Below are 17,331 nucleotides of genomic sequence, written 5' to 3' on the forward strand. Positions count from 1 at the left end.
AATACAAAGGACACAAGAAGAGAACTTTTTCTGTGACAAATGTGGCTGGAAATCTATTTGAGAGTCCAGAGGCTGAGGAGAAAAGGGAAGAAGGACAATATTCGACCTGCCAAATCCACTCTCTTGCCAACATTCACCAAAAGGTAAAATTTTTCACTTTGGACCACAAAGCCAAACTTGCAGAAAGGTTTATTTGCTAAGAGCAAAATAAACAGATCTCCAGCGGTAAGGAGAGACCCTTCTAGAAAACAAGAGCTACTTGGGGCTGCATTCATGCCACTTGTCCAAGATGTTGCAGACAACTATGGCTTCTGTTAGAGTTGGTCCAAGGTCAAGCATAAACTATCCTGAAGAGACTCTAATGGAGACTGGGCCACAAATAAGAAAAAAGGTCAAAGTTCATCTCTGGGATGAGGAGGAAGGGAAAAGTCACACATAGGCATCTGAAGCCAAACCAAGAACTGAATGAGAAAAGATCAAGAGACTAAAAGTCCAAACAAGTGAGGTTAGAGGCTGTAGCCAAAGTCAAATTATACTAATGGTAGCCTCTTTGTGGCTAAGTGCCATCTTAAAAAAGAGAAGTTTGGAGACTGCCTTGAAATCCTGTTCCCAATGGTACAAACAAGCTCCTCAGCGGGTACCGCTGCTGTTTCCTTCAATCCTAGCACTCCCTGGGTCTTGGAAGACAAGCTTGGGTCCTTGAGAGTAAGAACAGGTACTGAGGTAGGGCTAGGACACTTTCCTAAGCTCCATGAGCTGAGGACCCCGTATGAGACAGTCCAAAGTTTTGTTGTAAAAACAGTTGCTGACATATTATGGCTCAGGGAGAAAGCACTCAGATTGTGAAGCAACTAGATCTGGGTTTTTATCTAGTTCTGCCTCTTTCCACCTGGCCTTAGGTAATTTACTTAAACCACTGTGCTTCTTCACCTGTAAAATGGAAATATCAAGAAATTCAAATTTCATTGAATTGTGGTGAGAGCTAAGTAAAATAACTTACAAGATACCTTCTATTCCATAGGTGGCTAGTTCTATCCAGCTGATAGTGGGCAACTCAATTGGGTCATTGTAAGTGTAAGTGTGTGCCTCGGGGTTTGTGGGTTAGGAAAAAACACACGGGCACACACACACACACCCTCCATGCCTACATATCTTACCTATTACCATTCACAGAAGTCAAGGACACCAAGTAATATAGCTCTTTGTGAGCAAACATGGGAGTCTCTGTTCTGGAACATAGGTCTTATGTTAAATACCAAAAAGTTAAAAGACTGGATGGGAGATTACATGACTGTTTATAACTAACATGAAATGGTCAAAACAAGAAACCACAAAGTTCTACCTTCTGGCTTTGAGGCCCTTCTCCCTCGTCCAAGGCCCCCTCGTCTTGCTGGTCATAGGCAGGACCTCCCAGGATTCGGATTCTCTTCTCACACTGCTTCTTTGCCACAGTCAGTTGGTTAATGTACCTTTTCATATTCCTGGCCCTTAGGAGATCAGCTTTCATTGCAGCAGTTTCTTTACCTTGAATGGGGTGGATGGACAGGACCCAGTCAGAGGACAAGGTAGAAAAAGGGGAACGTAACAACTCTGAACGAGACTGGTGTCTGACATGGTAAATTTTGAACAGTGGATACTAAAGAAGAGAATTCATGCTAAACACACACACACACATCTATATACCCTCAAAGAGAAGTACCATTAATTTCTAAACATACCAGTGAAAAATCCTACTCGGGTATAAAACATTTTTTTTAAAAAACCTCACCTGTACACATAAACTCACAATCGATGTGCATGTGTGTATGTGTATTTAAATATACGTACGTATCATGTATGCAGAGTCATTCCCAAGCATGCAGTGAGTGCTCACTGTGTGTCAGGCACTGGCTAGTAGGCATTTGGGACTCAAGACCAATTGTTAAAATCTCATGGAACTTAAAGCCTAGCCAAGGCAGAAATCCAAAGACAGCAGTAGCAATTATGAGCAGATAGAGGCTACAAAGAAAATGTGCAGGTATCCTTGAGCTGCTTGACCAGTGCTTCTGACCCAGGTTTCCCTGAGCAAATTACACTCAAATGAAATGAAGAAGGAGTGGAATGTGGCGCCCAGAGAGAGCAGCAAGTGTGAAAGTGAAAGCCGCGAGGCAGGAAGGAGAGAGCCTAGGAGGACCTGGAAGAACCCGTGCAGCAGATGCAAGGGGGAGATAGTGATCCAAAGTAAATGTGGAGGAGAAAGGAGCCAAGAGACACAAAGCCATTTAGTCCATAGGAACAACTTCGGTCTTTAGCTCAACAGCACTGGGCAGCTTCTAATGGGTTTTAAGCAGGAGTATGTCATAAACGGGTTTGTATTTTTAAAGATTATACAGGAAGGATAAAAACATAAATAATTGGAAGGCAAAAGACTGCAAGAAGGGAAACCAGCTGAAGACCCCTGCAGTAACCCAGGAGGCAGGTGCCTAAACCAGGGTCACGGCAACGGCAGGAGAGAGGACTGGAAGGATCTGAGAACGATTTATAAAGAGAACTAACAGGACCCTGTGATTGACCAGAGAGGGGAGAGGGTAGGCGGCTGAGGAATGTAAAGAAAACAGAGGTATCGAAGATGCTCCCAAGTTTCTGCCATGAGCAGCCACGGAGGTGGTGGGGCCAGTTATGAACCAGGGAACATTACAGAAAAAAACAGGTTTATGAAAGATCTTAAATTCAGCTGTGGACAATGTGGCAGATGATATTTGCCAAAGGTGCTCACAAGATCTCTCATCTCACCTGCTCTTTTTGTCAATGTTACTGTGACAATCTCCCTCTGAGAAGGAGGGTATGTGTTCCGTTTTCCTGAACACAGGTGGGTTTGTGATTACAGAGGAAGTGAACCCATGACTTCCGAAGCTAGATCGTAAAAGGCCACGCACTTGAAGCCCTGAGCCAGCCACCTGGTAAATCGTCCACCAGCCAGGAGGCCTCTGTGCTTTGAGGAGGCCTAATCAGTCATTGGAGGGATCTACATGGAGAGGTCCCCCAGACCACAGCCCTGGCTGGACCTCGGCTCACAACCAGCACCAGCTTGGCACCATGCACATACACCATCTTGAAGGTGAGGCATCCAGCCACAGTCAAGCAGAGAAGAGTCATCCCTGCCAAACCTGCTCAAACTGCCAATTTGTGTACAAAAGAAATGACTATTGTTGAAGACACTGCATTTTGGGGTGGTTTTGTTACACAGCAAAAGAACAGGCAAACTGAGTTTGAGGGCATTTGGCTACCTGAGCAGAGATGCAAGGTGTGGAGTTGAGAAGTATTCAGCATCGGTTGATGGTAACTCAAGTCACAGGAGTAGGTGAGACAACCCAGGAGGAGATAAAATGGTCCCAGTACAGAATCTATGTAAACCCTACATTTAATAGTGAGAAAGAAGAAGCAGAGCTAGCAAAGGAGATGGTGAAGGAGAGACAGGAGAATGTGAGTGTGTGGTTTACAGAGAAGCCAAAGAAGGAATTTCAGCAACACAGGAAAAACAGTATCTCGTGTGTGCTACTGCACAGTCTCCCAGCTGGTCACCATGCTGTCTCCTTCGTCTCCCCTTCAGTCTTTGTCAGCACGGCAGCCAAGGCTAACCTGTTTAACCTACCAATCCGATCACATCATTCCCCTGCTCAGAACCTGCCCCCACGCCCCCATTTCACCCTCAGCAAAAGGCGAGGCTCTTTCAGGGAGACAGAGGCCCTACACACTCCAGCCTCATCCTGACTCTCCACAGTAAACATACCGGTTTCCTTACGGGCTCTTGTTTTTTTTTGTTTTTTTTGTTTTTAAGATTTTATGTATGTATTTGACAGAGAGAGACACAGCGAAAGAGGGAACACAAGCAGGGGGAATGGGAGAGGGAGAAGCAGGCTTCCCGCGGAGCAGGGACCCCGATGCGGGGCTCGATCCCAGGACCCTGGGGTCATGACCCGAGCCGAGGGCAGATGCTTAACCGACTGAGCCACGCAGGCTCCCCTCTTGCCTTTTTTAAATAACAGCTTTATTGAGATACACTTCACAGACTATACGATTCACCTTATTTAAAGTGTACAATTTAACTTCTTTTAGTATATTTACAGACTGTGCAGCCGTCACCACAATCACTTTTTTAGAAGATTCTCATCACCCTCGGAAGAAGCCAGGTACCCATTAGCAGTCACCCAACCCTCTCAGCCCTGGGCATTTTTATGGGGGCTTTCTCTATGGATTTCCCTATTCTGGACATTTCATGTAATACGTGGTCTTTGGTGACGAGCTTCCTGAACACGCTGGTGGTTCCCTACTCAGGGCTTTCTCATGCCTTCCCTCAGGGAGGCCCTTTCATCCACCCCGGGATCTGCAGGGCTCACTTCCTCACCTCCCTCAGATCCTCAGCTCAGGTCTCGGGGGAGCCTTCCCTAGGTACCCTATTTCTAACTGCAACCCCCAGCCTACAACACTGCTTTTCTCCCTCTCTGCTTTACTTTCTCCATAGCACGTATAACCACACTTATATTCGACTTATTTATCCTGTAAGTAGGTCGTCATCAAGGTTGGCATTTTGCTTATTTATACACTATTATATCTCCAGCACCTATAACAGTGCCTGGCAACACAGTGGAAACTCATTAAATATTTGTTGAAATGGATGAATGAGCTGTGTCAAGTATTCCTGAGCTGTCAACAACCATAGAGCTAACATTTCACTAAGTGCTTATTACTATGTCTCAGGTATTGTGCTTCTCTAGAACTTGGGCTCTGAAGGAGAGAAACAGAGTATCCTCACCTCCCATTCTTCACTCTACTGCAACAACATGGTTTCTCTCCCTTCTCCCCACCAAATCTGCCATTGCCAGTCACTGACGACATCCATGTTAAATACAGTGGAGAGTTTTCAGTAGCGTCTGGAATCAGACTTAAATTTGAATTCTGGCTGTGTCACTTAGGAGTTACACGGTCTTAGCAAGAATTTGCTTTTTAAGATTTGATTCAAAAACATTTATAATGGTATGTTTCCTTATGTTAGCATTATACAATTTCAAGTAAAAACAAAAAACTTACATAATATTAATTTCCAAAAATGACTAAATATTTAGTCATTTCCTTGTGGAGGATGGACAGGCTTTGCATACACAACATGGAGGCAGGATTGGGATTGAGGGAAGGCTTTTTTTTTTTTTTTTTTAATGGGAGAGAGATGAGCTGGTTTTAATGCTGATGAGAAGGAATCAGTTAAGATAGAAGGAGAAGTGACAGATGGAGAGAGGCATCCAGAAGACAGGTAAATGGATCAGCTTTGGAAAGAGGCCACCTCCTCCACCACAGTAACACAGAAGGCAGAAGAGAGGGGATACATACAAAGCAAGTTTGAAGACTGGTGGTTGGAAGGTGGGGCGGTTCCCCTCATATGGTCTCCGTTTCCTTGAAGTAGTGAGTAAGGTTATCTGCTTACAGGGAGTTAAGTAAAAAGGGCAATTGGTCAGAGGCCTGCACAAAGTGGGGAAGTGGGAAATCCTCTATGGAACGCAGAGGAGAAGCTCACTTCAGAAACAATGAGATTGTTTCAGGCAATGTTCAGGGCCTAAGTGACCACTAGATAAATATAAATATACCTAGGCAGGTAGATCACACCTTCTGAAGGTGAGTTATAATGTGCTCGGCTTAGATCGGAACTACCCATATTAAAGAAGGGAGTCTGGGTTCTGCTTCTTCGTGCCCCTCAAACTGTTTTATAGAACACTTTGTAATGTTTTATAGAACTAAGTAATATTTTAGAGAACTTTGCCAGAGACCTCCAATCTCTAGGATGATCATTACCTCTCTCATGTCCCACTTAGTCAATTTGTGCACATGCCTAAAACAGTACCTAGGCAAGCTGAACAAATTACTGAAAAACTTCGGTGAGTACCACAAAACATTTTATCTTTCAGAAGCAGATTTTTTCTGTACTTAGCACAGAGGGTAATAGGTAGACTTCAGGTCAACAGATGGCTTTGTTCCAGAGGGTCTGTCAGATATTACAGGATGACTTTTCTGTATGTGTGCTGAGGAGATGCTTTCATTTGACTTTAATAATAGTTTCTCAACTTGTCCTATGCTTGGCTGATAGGCCCGGACCAAGGAACTCATTAACTCAATGTTAATAATAATAATGAGGATAATCTCAAGGGGAAAAAACAGTAATTCAGAGTCCCCTTAGTGGGAAGATAAAGGTAAATGTAAGTCTGCCTCCAAATCAGTCTAGGACAAACTAGGATGCTTTCTGTGTGTACCGAAACAAACACATGCTTGGAACAGCTAACTTTTCAGAAAAAATATTTTCATTTTTAAAACATACATCTTTAAAATCTAAATTTTACACATTTTTTTAAAAGATTTTATTTATTTATTTGACAGAGCACAAGCAGGGGGAGCAGCAGGCAGAGGAAGAAGCAGGCTCTCCGCTGAACAAGGAGCCGGACGTGGGGCTTGATCCCAGGACCCTGGGACCATGACCTGAGCTGAAGGCAGACGCTTAACAGATTGAGCCACCCAGGCATCCCTATTTTAGGCATATTTAAAATACCCTAAAGTTTGGGAACAAAATAATTGCCTTTTATAAAATAAATCTAGACCACAGTTTTAATTTGGGGTTAAAATAGGCTAGTAAAGACACATATATAGGAAGAAATTGACACACATTTATCAACAACCAAATTCTTCCCTTAAGAAAGCATAAAAACTTTTCTAAAAGCACAAAAACTAGAAGCAAATTCCAAAAGGAAGGAAGAAAGAGAATAAACCCTCATCTAAAACCCAGCTGCAGGGCTGAGAAGAATATTCTCGTGTTCTACTTGAATGTCGCCTGCTCACGTGAATACAATGCCATTGTCTGATCACAAAGCTTGTTGCTAATGAATTTGACAGCAGCTTGTAGCTTAGGCAATTCTGTTTATTTCTGCCTCAGAAAACTAATACCACGTTCACTGCTAAATGACTAACATGGAACTTATGCAGCCCGCGTGTGTGTCGTGCCAAAATCCTTGTAAGTCCAGCGATGCAGATGAATATGCTCTGTGACCTGAAAACCCATTCAGTCAGGAAGTATTTATGCCACGAAAAGTATAGGCTAGTGGGCATGTGACAACACACTGTGGCCCAGCTCAAGCCAGATTCACATGGCTGGCTCTCTGTCGAGCGTTAGGGAACACTGGGCATTGTTACAAGCCGGTGAATCACACAACTGTTTGACCTAGCTTTAAAAAGAAGCCAAGAAGATAAACAGTGGCAGGTGAAACACTGAATGGCAGTGGCTCTTGGAACTGGTGCCAAGATGAACACACAAGTGATAGAATATTCTAAAGCAATGAATTATAAATATTTACTGTTCTTCCTTCTGAATAGTCCAGATTCTACTGAGGCCACAACAAAAGGAAATGGGTGCATTGGGTTCCTCTGCTGAAAAAAGAAATTCAGATTAGACATTGGGTGAATGCTTTTGGCTATGAAGACATTGCAGGAGACCTACGGACAACATCTGGCACTGCTTTTTGCTTTAAACTTTCTGCCCACAATACAGTTCTTCCTCAAGCAAGTGAAGTGTCTATCAGTAAAGTACAAACACTGGGGAGAACTGTTAGGTACGACGTCTAATGAAGCAAAGGAGAGTGAAGTCATTTGCAGTGTAAACTAAGGACTCCAGAAATAGCACGAGTATAAGTGGATTAACATGGCACTACTTTCTTTTTCAGGTCCTAGAAAATGTCACGAGCAGAGTATTTTTTCTTTTCTCATAGCACGCTACCAAATCCCAAGACATCTCCTGATGGCAGCACTCTCGGCAGGCTGACTGGGGGAGTCGATGGGTAACAGAGCAGGGGTTCTCATCATCAGCACTACTGACATTTTGGGCTGGATAAATTTTTCTCATGGGGGCCGTCCTGTGCATTGCGGGATGCTGAGCAGCGTTCCTGGCCTCTACCACTAGATGCCAGCAGCATCCCTTCCCCCAGATGGGACACCCAATAAGGTCTCTGGACACTGTCAAATGCCCCAGGCACCCTGGGGGGGCCAAACTGTGTCCTGTACTCCCATCCCACCGAGAAGTACAAACTCTGTGACAGTTCAGGAGACAAGGCTGCACACATGCCCCCTTCCCCTGACTCCCCAACATGTGGCTTTCCTCCCCGGGAGGCACAGGCCTGCTCTCCCCTCCCGTCCCCCCGCCCCCGCCCCGCCCTGGACCCCCTGCCCAGGCCCTCGAGGTAAGGAATTAAAGGAGTTCCTCACCGGAAAATACTGGGCCTCCATTCCTCAACTCGTGTCCATAGTGACAAACTAACAATCCTTTGAAACTTTCTTGTTCATGTAAATAGAAGTTTTAATAAACCCTCTTGAGAGGAGGAGTCAAGGAACGGGTGTGTATTTACCTAGGGACTAGTGAAGTTTCAAAATGAAAAATGGTGCTCCACTTTTTAACATGAAACTAACAGCAATTCCCAGTAGTTACCAATCATCAAATTTCTTCAAAATTATCTGAAAATCACCTCAGAAGTTGCCCAGGAACTTGAGGCCAGTATGTTCTTTTTCAAAAAGAACACCTGGGATTTTTTTACCACATCAAACACCTGAGTTTCAGTATAAAGTGTCACTCCACTTTAGCAGAACGCATACTTGAGAAATAAGCAGACACCACAGCAGGAGCTGATGGCGGAAGCTCTCATGTTATAATGGAGAAGAGTACAGAGAGCTGGTAGTCTGACCTGGCCCAGTCTGGTCAGGTATGCTTACAGTACACCTTTTCTTCCTTCCTTTAAATGTCTCAAGTACTGAAACTCCCCGCACTTCCTTTGGTTTAAAGCCCTCCAACATCCTTGCAATACATTGTTAAAGCAATAATGTTGTATCAACTAAATCCACACAATAGCTAGGAGAGTCCTGCTCCCAAACTGGAACCATGCGTTGAACAGGCATGAGACATACACTTAGAACACAAATCCAGCCCAATAATTTGTAAGTTTTGAACAAGACTGTCATAACATCTACCCATGTGAATGAGCAGTGTAGTGGGAAGAGACCAGGACTAAAAATCAGGATACCTGGGTTCAAGTTCCAGATCTGTGTGTGACTGACTAGTTCTAGTTACACCAGGTACATTATTTACCATTTCTGGACCTGAACTTCATTCGTATAAATGCAGGTGTTAGAATATATGATGATTAAAGTTTTCCTGGGGTGCAGAGGTGGGGGGAGGACTGGCTATAATGTTACAGGACTATAGAGAGAGTAGCGGAAGCGCCCTGAGCCCTTAGACCCTCCAGGCAGATGCCGGGCGGGGACCAGGGAGCCAGGTGGGATGCTGGAGAAGGGATGCAGGTGCCAGAGGCTCCAGTACTCACAGCAGGAGGGCTGGGCAGGGAGCAACCCCGGCAAGGGCCCCTGCAGCCATGGGCTGAGGTGTCTTCTAAGTTTAGGTCATTCATAAATTAGGAACTGTTTGTATCCGTTTGTTGCAATGCTAGAAGATCAGATCATATCAAAGCACAAGGAAGGACACTGAGAAGTCCACTAGAGTCTAAAGATTAGCTCCCTTCTTTCAGGCAGGGGCACCTTTAAATGCAAGATCAGAAAAAGAAGGTACATATTATCTTTATTAAAATAATTTCTAATGGAAATCATTATGGTCCTTATCAGCAACTATCTGGGTCCATATACATATGCAGTATTTTCTGAAGGTCTTCTATAGTTCTACTTGATATATGCAGTTCTAAAACTGTTTACTTGAACTCTAAAGAAGATGCACAACTTGACCAAAGCCCATCTATACTATGAGCATATTACTCCCAGGGTATACTATTAATACTTTGCAGTTTCTAGCAGACTCAAATCAACATCATGTCCTTTGTTGTAGTCAGATGAATAAATGTTACTCTTGAATCACCTTAACTGTTCTTCATAACATTTCAGGATTCAGAACAGAAGAACAGAAAAGAAGGCTTTAAAAAGGGAGCTGTAATCCTGGACTTAATTCTCACCAAGCTGCAGGGACAATTTAGCTTATGTCCTGGTACTACTTAGAATTCCTATACTTGGCCCATGTCTTAGTTCGTTCAGGCACCTACAAGCACAGACTGGGCAGCTATAAACAAAAGAAATTTGTTTCTCAGTCCTGGAGACTGGAAATCCAAGATTAGGGTGCCAGCATGGGCAGGTTCTGGTGACAGCCCTCTTCCAGGATGCACTTGGCCACCTTTCTGCCACATGGTAGAAGCAGCTAGGGATCTCTCTGGAGCCTCTTTGATAAAAGCACTATCCCATCCATGAGGGCTCCACCCTCATGACGTAAGTACCTCCCAAAGACCTCACCGCCTACTACCATCATGTTTGGGTGTTAGGATTTCAATGTAAGAATTTTGGGAGACACAAACATTCAGACCACAGCAGTCAGCTTATTTCAATAGACTATTACTCAACTACTCTGGTTGTTCTAATTGTAAATAAAAAGCTAGAGTTGGCTACTAAAATACAAACATAAATACATTAATGGCTCTTCATTATCTACAGCAGTGGCTCTGTGTGGTTCCTGGATGAGTAGCATCAGCATTACTGGGGAACCTGTGAGTACTGCAAACTCTTAAGGCCCACTCCACATCTCCAGAATCAGAACCTTTGGCGTAGGGCCTGGGAATCTGCATTGTAACAAGCCCTCCAGGTGATCCTGATGCACACGATAGTTTGAAAACCACTGCTCTACAGGATTAAGTCCGAACTTCTTAGGATAGCTTACAAGTCTCTAGTTTCAGCTCCTGTCTTCCTATTAAGCCTTATTTCTCCATTACATGCCAAACACCAGCACAGTGTCTCACTTGACATAACTTATACACAAGAGGCCATTCCACAACCATCTTCTTTGTCTGTGGACATGTGCTACCATCTATCCATATCCACCTGCTAAGCCCAGAAGGAAATGAGGGCCATTCAATCTTTCCAACTCAATGCTGCTACTCTCAAGAAAAAGTCTTTCCTGACCTTTGTTCCAGGTAGAGCTGACTGCCCCGCACATCCATTTCACTACTAAATCCTGAAAATGTAACTCTCACCACATTTATCAAATTGTATTATAATTTGTATGTGTATCTCCCTGTCTCCCTGTTAGACTATGACCTCCTTAAGGTCAGAGACAGTTTTTCTCATTGCACAGCTGTGCCTAACACATAATGGCATTCAAAAAAATGTTTGCTGAATGTCTAAAGACCTACTTCTGGTGATTAAGACTTCCTCCAGAGTACATTATTCTCTAATGATATGAGGGGTCCTAAAAACTCCAGAGTCTTCTTACCTACCCAGAATCAGGGGAAGTGGGTTGTGATCAGAGAAGAGACATCTGAGATAAAATATAAAGATAAGTAGGAATTACCTAGACAGAGTGAGATTGAGAGGAGGGTGGCATGCTAAGAAGAATCAAGAAAATGGGCAGGGAATATGAGGCAGGATGAATCAGGGTGAGCCGAGGAAAAAGAAACACTGGTGTGGCTCGAGTACAACGAGAGGGAGTGGAACGGCAAGAGATGAGGCTGAAGACATACACGGGCCAGAGCAAGCAGGACCTTGTGAGCTGTGTGTCTAAGACCAGTGGGAAGACAATGAAGGGTTTTAAGCATGGAGGTAACACGACGACACCTGCATGTTTTTTTTTTAATCATTGTGACTTTAGTATGAAAAACTATATTAAACAGGGGCAGGAGTAGATAGAAGGAGACCAATTAAGAAGTTATTACCATCGTTCAAGAGAGACTGGTCGTGAAAGATGGTTGTGTATAGAAAGAGAACAGAGTTGAGATATATTTAGGAGGTCAATCTGTGTGACAATAATGGAATAGACATAGTACATGATGAAGAAGGAATGAACAGAGATGACTCCTAGTTTATGACATATGGATGGATGGTGATCCCATTCACTGAAAAAAGAAACGAAGAGGGTGACCGGTTATGTGGTACTTTAATTTGGACATTTTCATTTGGCGGTCCCTTTATGATATCCAAATAAAAACACTGAGTAAGCAGTAGTAAGTAGAAAAGTAGAGCACAGACGTTCTATAGAGAGAAATTTGGAGACTTACCAGCATATAGATAAGGGAAAGAGAAAAGTAGCCAAAGAAAGGGTAGAAGCAGTGCTACCCAACAGAACTTCCATGGTGATGGAAATATTCTTTCTGTGCTATCCAATATGGTGGCCACATATGGTTACTGAACAACTGAAATGTGGCTGGTATGATAAAAAAACTGAGTTTTAAATTTGTATTTACTTTTAATTAATTTAAATTTAAATAGCCAAAAATGATTAATAGCTCTTATATTGGACCACGCAGGTATAAAATAATGAGAGTTAGAAACAAATACTAAGAAACTCCAACATTTAAAGGCTGAACAGAGAAGCAAGCAGAAGAACAAACAAGAATGAGACAAAGCGTTAGCCAATGTAGTCAACGATGTCAAATGTACCGAATGGTCAAAGAAGATGAGGACTGAAAAAAGTTCACTGAAATTAGCTAGTTGGACTTGGCTAAACTTCCTAAATTCCATGACCAATACACAGTTAAGGTTATTAGTGGGGAAAACTCAGGCCTTAGTCAATACATTTGGCCAGGATGAATGATAAAATAAGGTCAGAGGCAAGAAAATTTTGTGAACAAACTAAATCTTCTGAGACTAATTGTTTCAAATTGTTTGGTGTTTATAAGTTTTCTCTTAGACCTTTTCCCCTAATTATACCTAATAAAATTTTCTTACCTGTAATACAAGGAGATGAGTTTGATAATATGATTTTTTTTCTAGGACTTATTTTCCCTAGAATCATGTCAGCAATTAAACCACTGAAGCTCTGTAAAGATGTCAAAAATCATTTGATACCTTATTTCTTGAAAAGATAAAAATCTCCCCCCCAAAAGCCATTAAAAATCAAATTAAAATTTCTACTTTGTTAAGGAGAGTAATTTGTTCCTCATTTATGATGTACTAATCTAAAGTGATTAGTCAGGGGCTCCTGGGTGGCTCAGTCGGTTAAGCGGCTGCCTTCAGCTCAGGTCATGGTCCCAGGGTCCTGGGATCGAGCCCCACATCAGACTCCCTGCTCATTGGGGAGTCTGCTTCTCCCTCTCCCTCTGCCTGCCTCTCTGCCTACTTGGGCTTTCTCTCTATCTCTCTGTCAAATAAATAAATTAAATCTTTAAAAAAAAAATAAAGTGATTAGTGAATCTAAAACACATGCAGAGTAGTGAATCTAAAACACATGCAGAGTTTTATGTGAATTTGCTGGAGTTTTTTGAAGCCTCAAAAAAGCCTTATTTTGACCCTTCGAGAATATACAAAGTAAAATAGTCCCCAGGCCCTCCTCTGTCACCCTGAGTTAGCTGGCTGGTTCCTTAAGGTCTCAGAGAGCGTGCAGTCAGGTAATTTCTCCCAACCTGTTATACATTTTTTCCTTAAATGTTCAAGGTATTTTCACAATTGCATAACATTTCTTAGTTGTCAGTGATTTTGACTGAAAAAGACTTGGGGTGCCTGGGTGAGTCAGTGGATAAGCAGCCAATTCTTGATTTCAGCTCAGGGTCCTGATCGAGTTCTGCACCAGGCTCCGCGTTCAACGGGGGACGGGGGGGTCTACTTCAGGATTCTATCTCCCTCTGCCCTTCCCCCTCACCCCGCTTGCACGCACGCGTGCTCTCTCTCATGAACACGCTCTCTCTCTCTCAAATAAGTAAATAAATCTTTAAAAAAGGAGAGGGTGCCTGGTGGGTGCAGTCAGTTGGGCGTCCAACTCTTGATTTCAGCTCACGTCATGATCTCAGGGTCGAGAGATGGAGCCCCACATTGGGCTCCGCCCTCAGCGCAGAGTCTGCTTGAGATTGTCTCTCCCTCTTCCTATGTCCCTCCCACTCACGTCGCTCTCTCTAAAATAAATAAATAAATCTTAAAAAAAAAAGAAAAAGACTTGCCAGAAACATCTTTATATGTAAAAACAAAACTATATTTATAGTACATATATATCACTACATTCATAAATAAAGTTCCCATCTCTAGGTTGAATCCTAAAATATTCTTAGGATCTTCCATCTGTTCATTCTTTTTTAAAACTTCAGTTTCCCACTCACAGAAATAACATGGAAATAAGGAGAAACAGTACTGGAAATGAAAGTGCTTACAGTCGCACACATAACCTGGTTGCATTGCTACATGGTCACTCAGAGATATAAATGAGCACAGCCTGATTTTCCAGGTTTAAGGAAACCAACGCAGGCCAGCCAGGCTTGTGGCAAGAGATTGACAGAATGAGGTTTTTCCCTGATTCTTTGCCCGAGGTTTTTCCCTGATTCTTTCCCTATTTTCACTAAAGCACACTATCCCTAAAATTCAAAGATCACTAAAAACAACTCGACAATTATGTTTTGGGGAGCCTTTAATGCTAAAAATTTAACTTTCCTTAATGACTCTAATAGGGAGGAAAATAAACACACAAATTTGTTTGAAAAGATCAGTTTAAGGAATGATACAGTAGCTATCTAGAACCGGTTTTTAAAGTAACCTTTTATTTGCCAGCCACACATTAAAACTCCAAATCTCACAAATAACTACTTCCTATAAGATGTTACTGAATATTCAATTAAAAGAAAAAGTAAGGACAATGGGGAATGCTAAATTTGATCTTCCTCTTTTATAAAGAAGTATGTGCACTTAATAACAACCTAATTATTTAAAATGGAAGCCACCTACATAATGAACTTAAACAGTGAGACAGCAGATGATATTATGAATTAGAGGAAGTCACTTCAAACTGGTATACACTGTTCTCCTCCAATAATGGAGAACATAGCATCAGTTCTGCAAAGATAAGTGACTTGGAGACAGCATAAATAGAAGACTATTATCTCTACACTGGTAACTTGCAAATATTTCTCTGCATGGCTGCATTCTTTCTTCACAGCATGAATCTAGGTTTAGGTTTAGAAATGCCAAACGGGTACATTTATTTAGTTAAAATAAATTAATTAACATATAGTGTATTATTAGTTTCAGAGGTAGAGTTTAGTGATTCATCAGTTGCAAATAACACCCAGTGCTCATCACATCACATGCCCTCCTTAATATCCATCACCCAATAACCCCATCCCCCACCCACCTCCACTCCAGCAACCCTCAATTGGTTTCCTACAGTTAAGAGTCTCTTATGGTGTGTCTCCCTCTCTGATTTTGTCTTGTTTCCTTCCCTTCCCCTATGTTCATCTGTTTTGCTTCTTAAATTCCACATTTGGTGAAATCATATGGTATTTGTCTTTCTCTGACAGATGCTAAGCGAAATAAGTCAGTCAAACAGGTACCCTTCTATCCTCCAGGCCTGCAAATCCAGAACGCCCAAGAGCAGTCCCCCATATACATTCCTTAACACTTTCAATATCTTCACTGAGAAACCCTGTACGACCATCTAGAGAACTCAATCTAAAGACTGAAAAAATGGAGTCCTAGAGAAATATAAGGATATGTCCAGGTTTCATTAGGAAGCTAGTAAGAGAAGCTCACTTGAACAAGGTCTCCTAACCACTGCCCTTAGTACTTTCTTCTCTATCCTATACCACCTCACCAACCCGAAACAATGGGACATTACAGAAACAACTGTGAACTAGAAGTTAGGGTCTTGAACTTCTCCAGATAGCTGTTTTCCTCATGTGTAAAGTCAGCACGTTGTACCAGCAGGATAATTTCCCACCATCTGATTCTTCCTTATACCCAATCAGTCACCAAGTAGGCTATTTTTCCTTCACAGTCTTCTTTATCAATCCCGTCCTTGTACTACCATTATCCAGGTCCCAGACTGGGATACCTCATTCCCAGACATTGCATCACCCTCCTAGTCAGAATACTCCAAAAATACTTTTAAAAGATTTCCTTTCATAAGTTTATTCTATTCTAAGGGGCTCTTGGATGGCTCAGTTGGTTGAGCATCTGGCTCCTGGTTTCAGCTTGGGTTATGATCTACGGGTCGTGGGATTGAGCCCCCAGTTCAGACTCCATGCTCAGGGTGGAGTTTGCTTGAAATTCTCTCTCCCTCTACCCCTACCCACTCTTGCACTCTCTCTCTCAAAATAAATAAAATATTTAAAAAAAAAGATTTCATAAATAATCAACTTTAAATTTTCTATTTCCATTTATATGTGATTGTGCATTATACGGTTTCTCTAACCTTGTTAGGGCTATAATGTCCAGTGGCACTACACTGAAATGTTTTCTTTATTATAAAAATATGAACATAAATAGACTTGAATTATTAACCCTGCCATTAACCATAACCCGAATACAATTAGGGAGAAAATTTCTAATTATTTATCAAAAATTAATTTTTGTAAGATTTAGAAAATCTAATAACTCAAATAACATAAAAATATTGAACACCCTTTTTAAATGGAATTAGTCAATAAAAATATAATGTAAATATTCTATCAAAACATTCTAGTGATACACAGACTAACCTGGAAAGGTAATTATAAAAATCTTTGTTTTGGTCACACTTACTTCCCCACTATTAAATGCTACATGTGGCTACATAAAGTGTGAGAGTTTGCTTTTGAAGCAATACCAAAGCTGGTTCTCCCCACTAAGTTCTCTAGCATACATTCTGTTCTCTAAGCCCACATGAAGTCCCCTTCAAATGGAGATCAATTCTCCCAAACTCTAAGCCTGTAAGGTTGTTTCAAGCTAGTTTTGCATACACAAGAAGCAGAGTCCTAGACTCTGAGAAAGAGATTCTCTGGCTCAAAGCCAAACCAGATAAACCAGAATGATCCGATCAGAATTTAGAATAAACTTAAAAACAGAAATACATTTGATCAAAAAGCTCTTATAAAATAAGACTTTACTTATAATTCAAGTTCAACTTTACTAAGCATTTACAGAGACCAGCCTAGACACTTGAACATGCTACTTCATTTAGTAGAACTGAATAAATGCTAAAAACTCCTAGAAATTCCTGATTATTTCCTTAGTGTCCAATGTGGCAGCCACACACTTAAATTAGTTTTGCCACGAGCTTAATTTTTAGTCTCTACCTTCTCATTCCTTTTTTTAAACAGTTTTACTGAGATAAAATTCACATACTATAAATTCATCCATTTGCCACATACAATTCAATGGTTTTTAGTATATTCAGTGTTGTGCAACCATCACCATAATCTGAATGTAGAAGAACATTTGCATTCCCCCCAAAAGAAAACTTGTACCCACTAGCCCTCGTACTCAAACTTGTACTCACTTCCCCTGCCAACTCATCTCACTCTATGCTGATAGCCCCAGGTAACC

At 41.9% G+C, this 17,331-nt stretch overlaps 1 protein-coding gene across 8 annotated transcripts in view; it reads right to left on the reverse strand.

Annotated features, from left to right (window-relative positions):
• SNX25 (sorting nexin 25) overlaps nucleotides 1-17,331 on the reverse strand; it is a 132,974-nt gene that overhangs the window by 42,644 nt on the left and 72,999 nt on the right. For all 8 annotated transcript variants that reach the window (XR_003520737.2, XM_027598665.1, XM_027598660.2 and 5 more), the window contains exon 7: nucleotides 1,343-1,524. Coding sequence is in view for 7 of the 8 variants with exons in the window: in XM_027598665.1 (XP_027454466.1) it covers nucleotides 1,343-1,524 (182 nt within the window). In the remaining variant the exon portion in view is untranslated. The remainder of the gene's footprint in view (nucleotides 1-1,342; nucleotides 1,525-17,331) is intronic.

This window comes from Zalophus californianus, chromosome 2, assembly GCF_009762305.2.
Source record: "Zalophus californianus isolate mZalCal1 chromosome 2, mZalCal1.pri.v2, whole genome shotgun sequence".
Taxonomy (NCBI): domain Eukaryota; kingdom Metazoa; phylum Chordata; class Mammalia; order Carnivora; family Otariidae; genus Zalophus; species Zalophus californianus.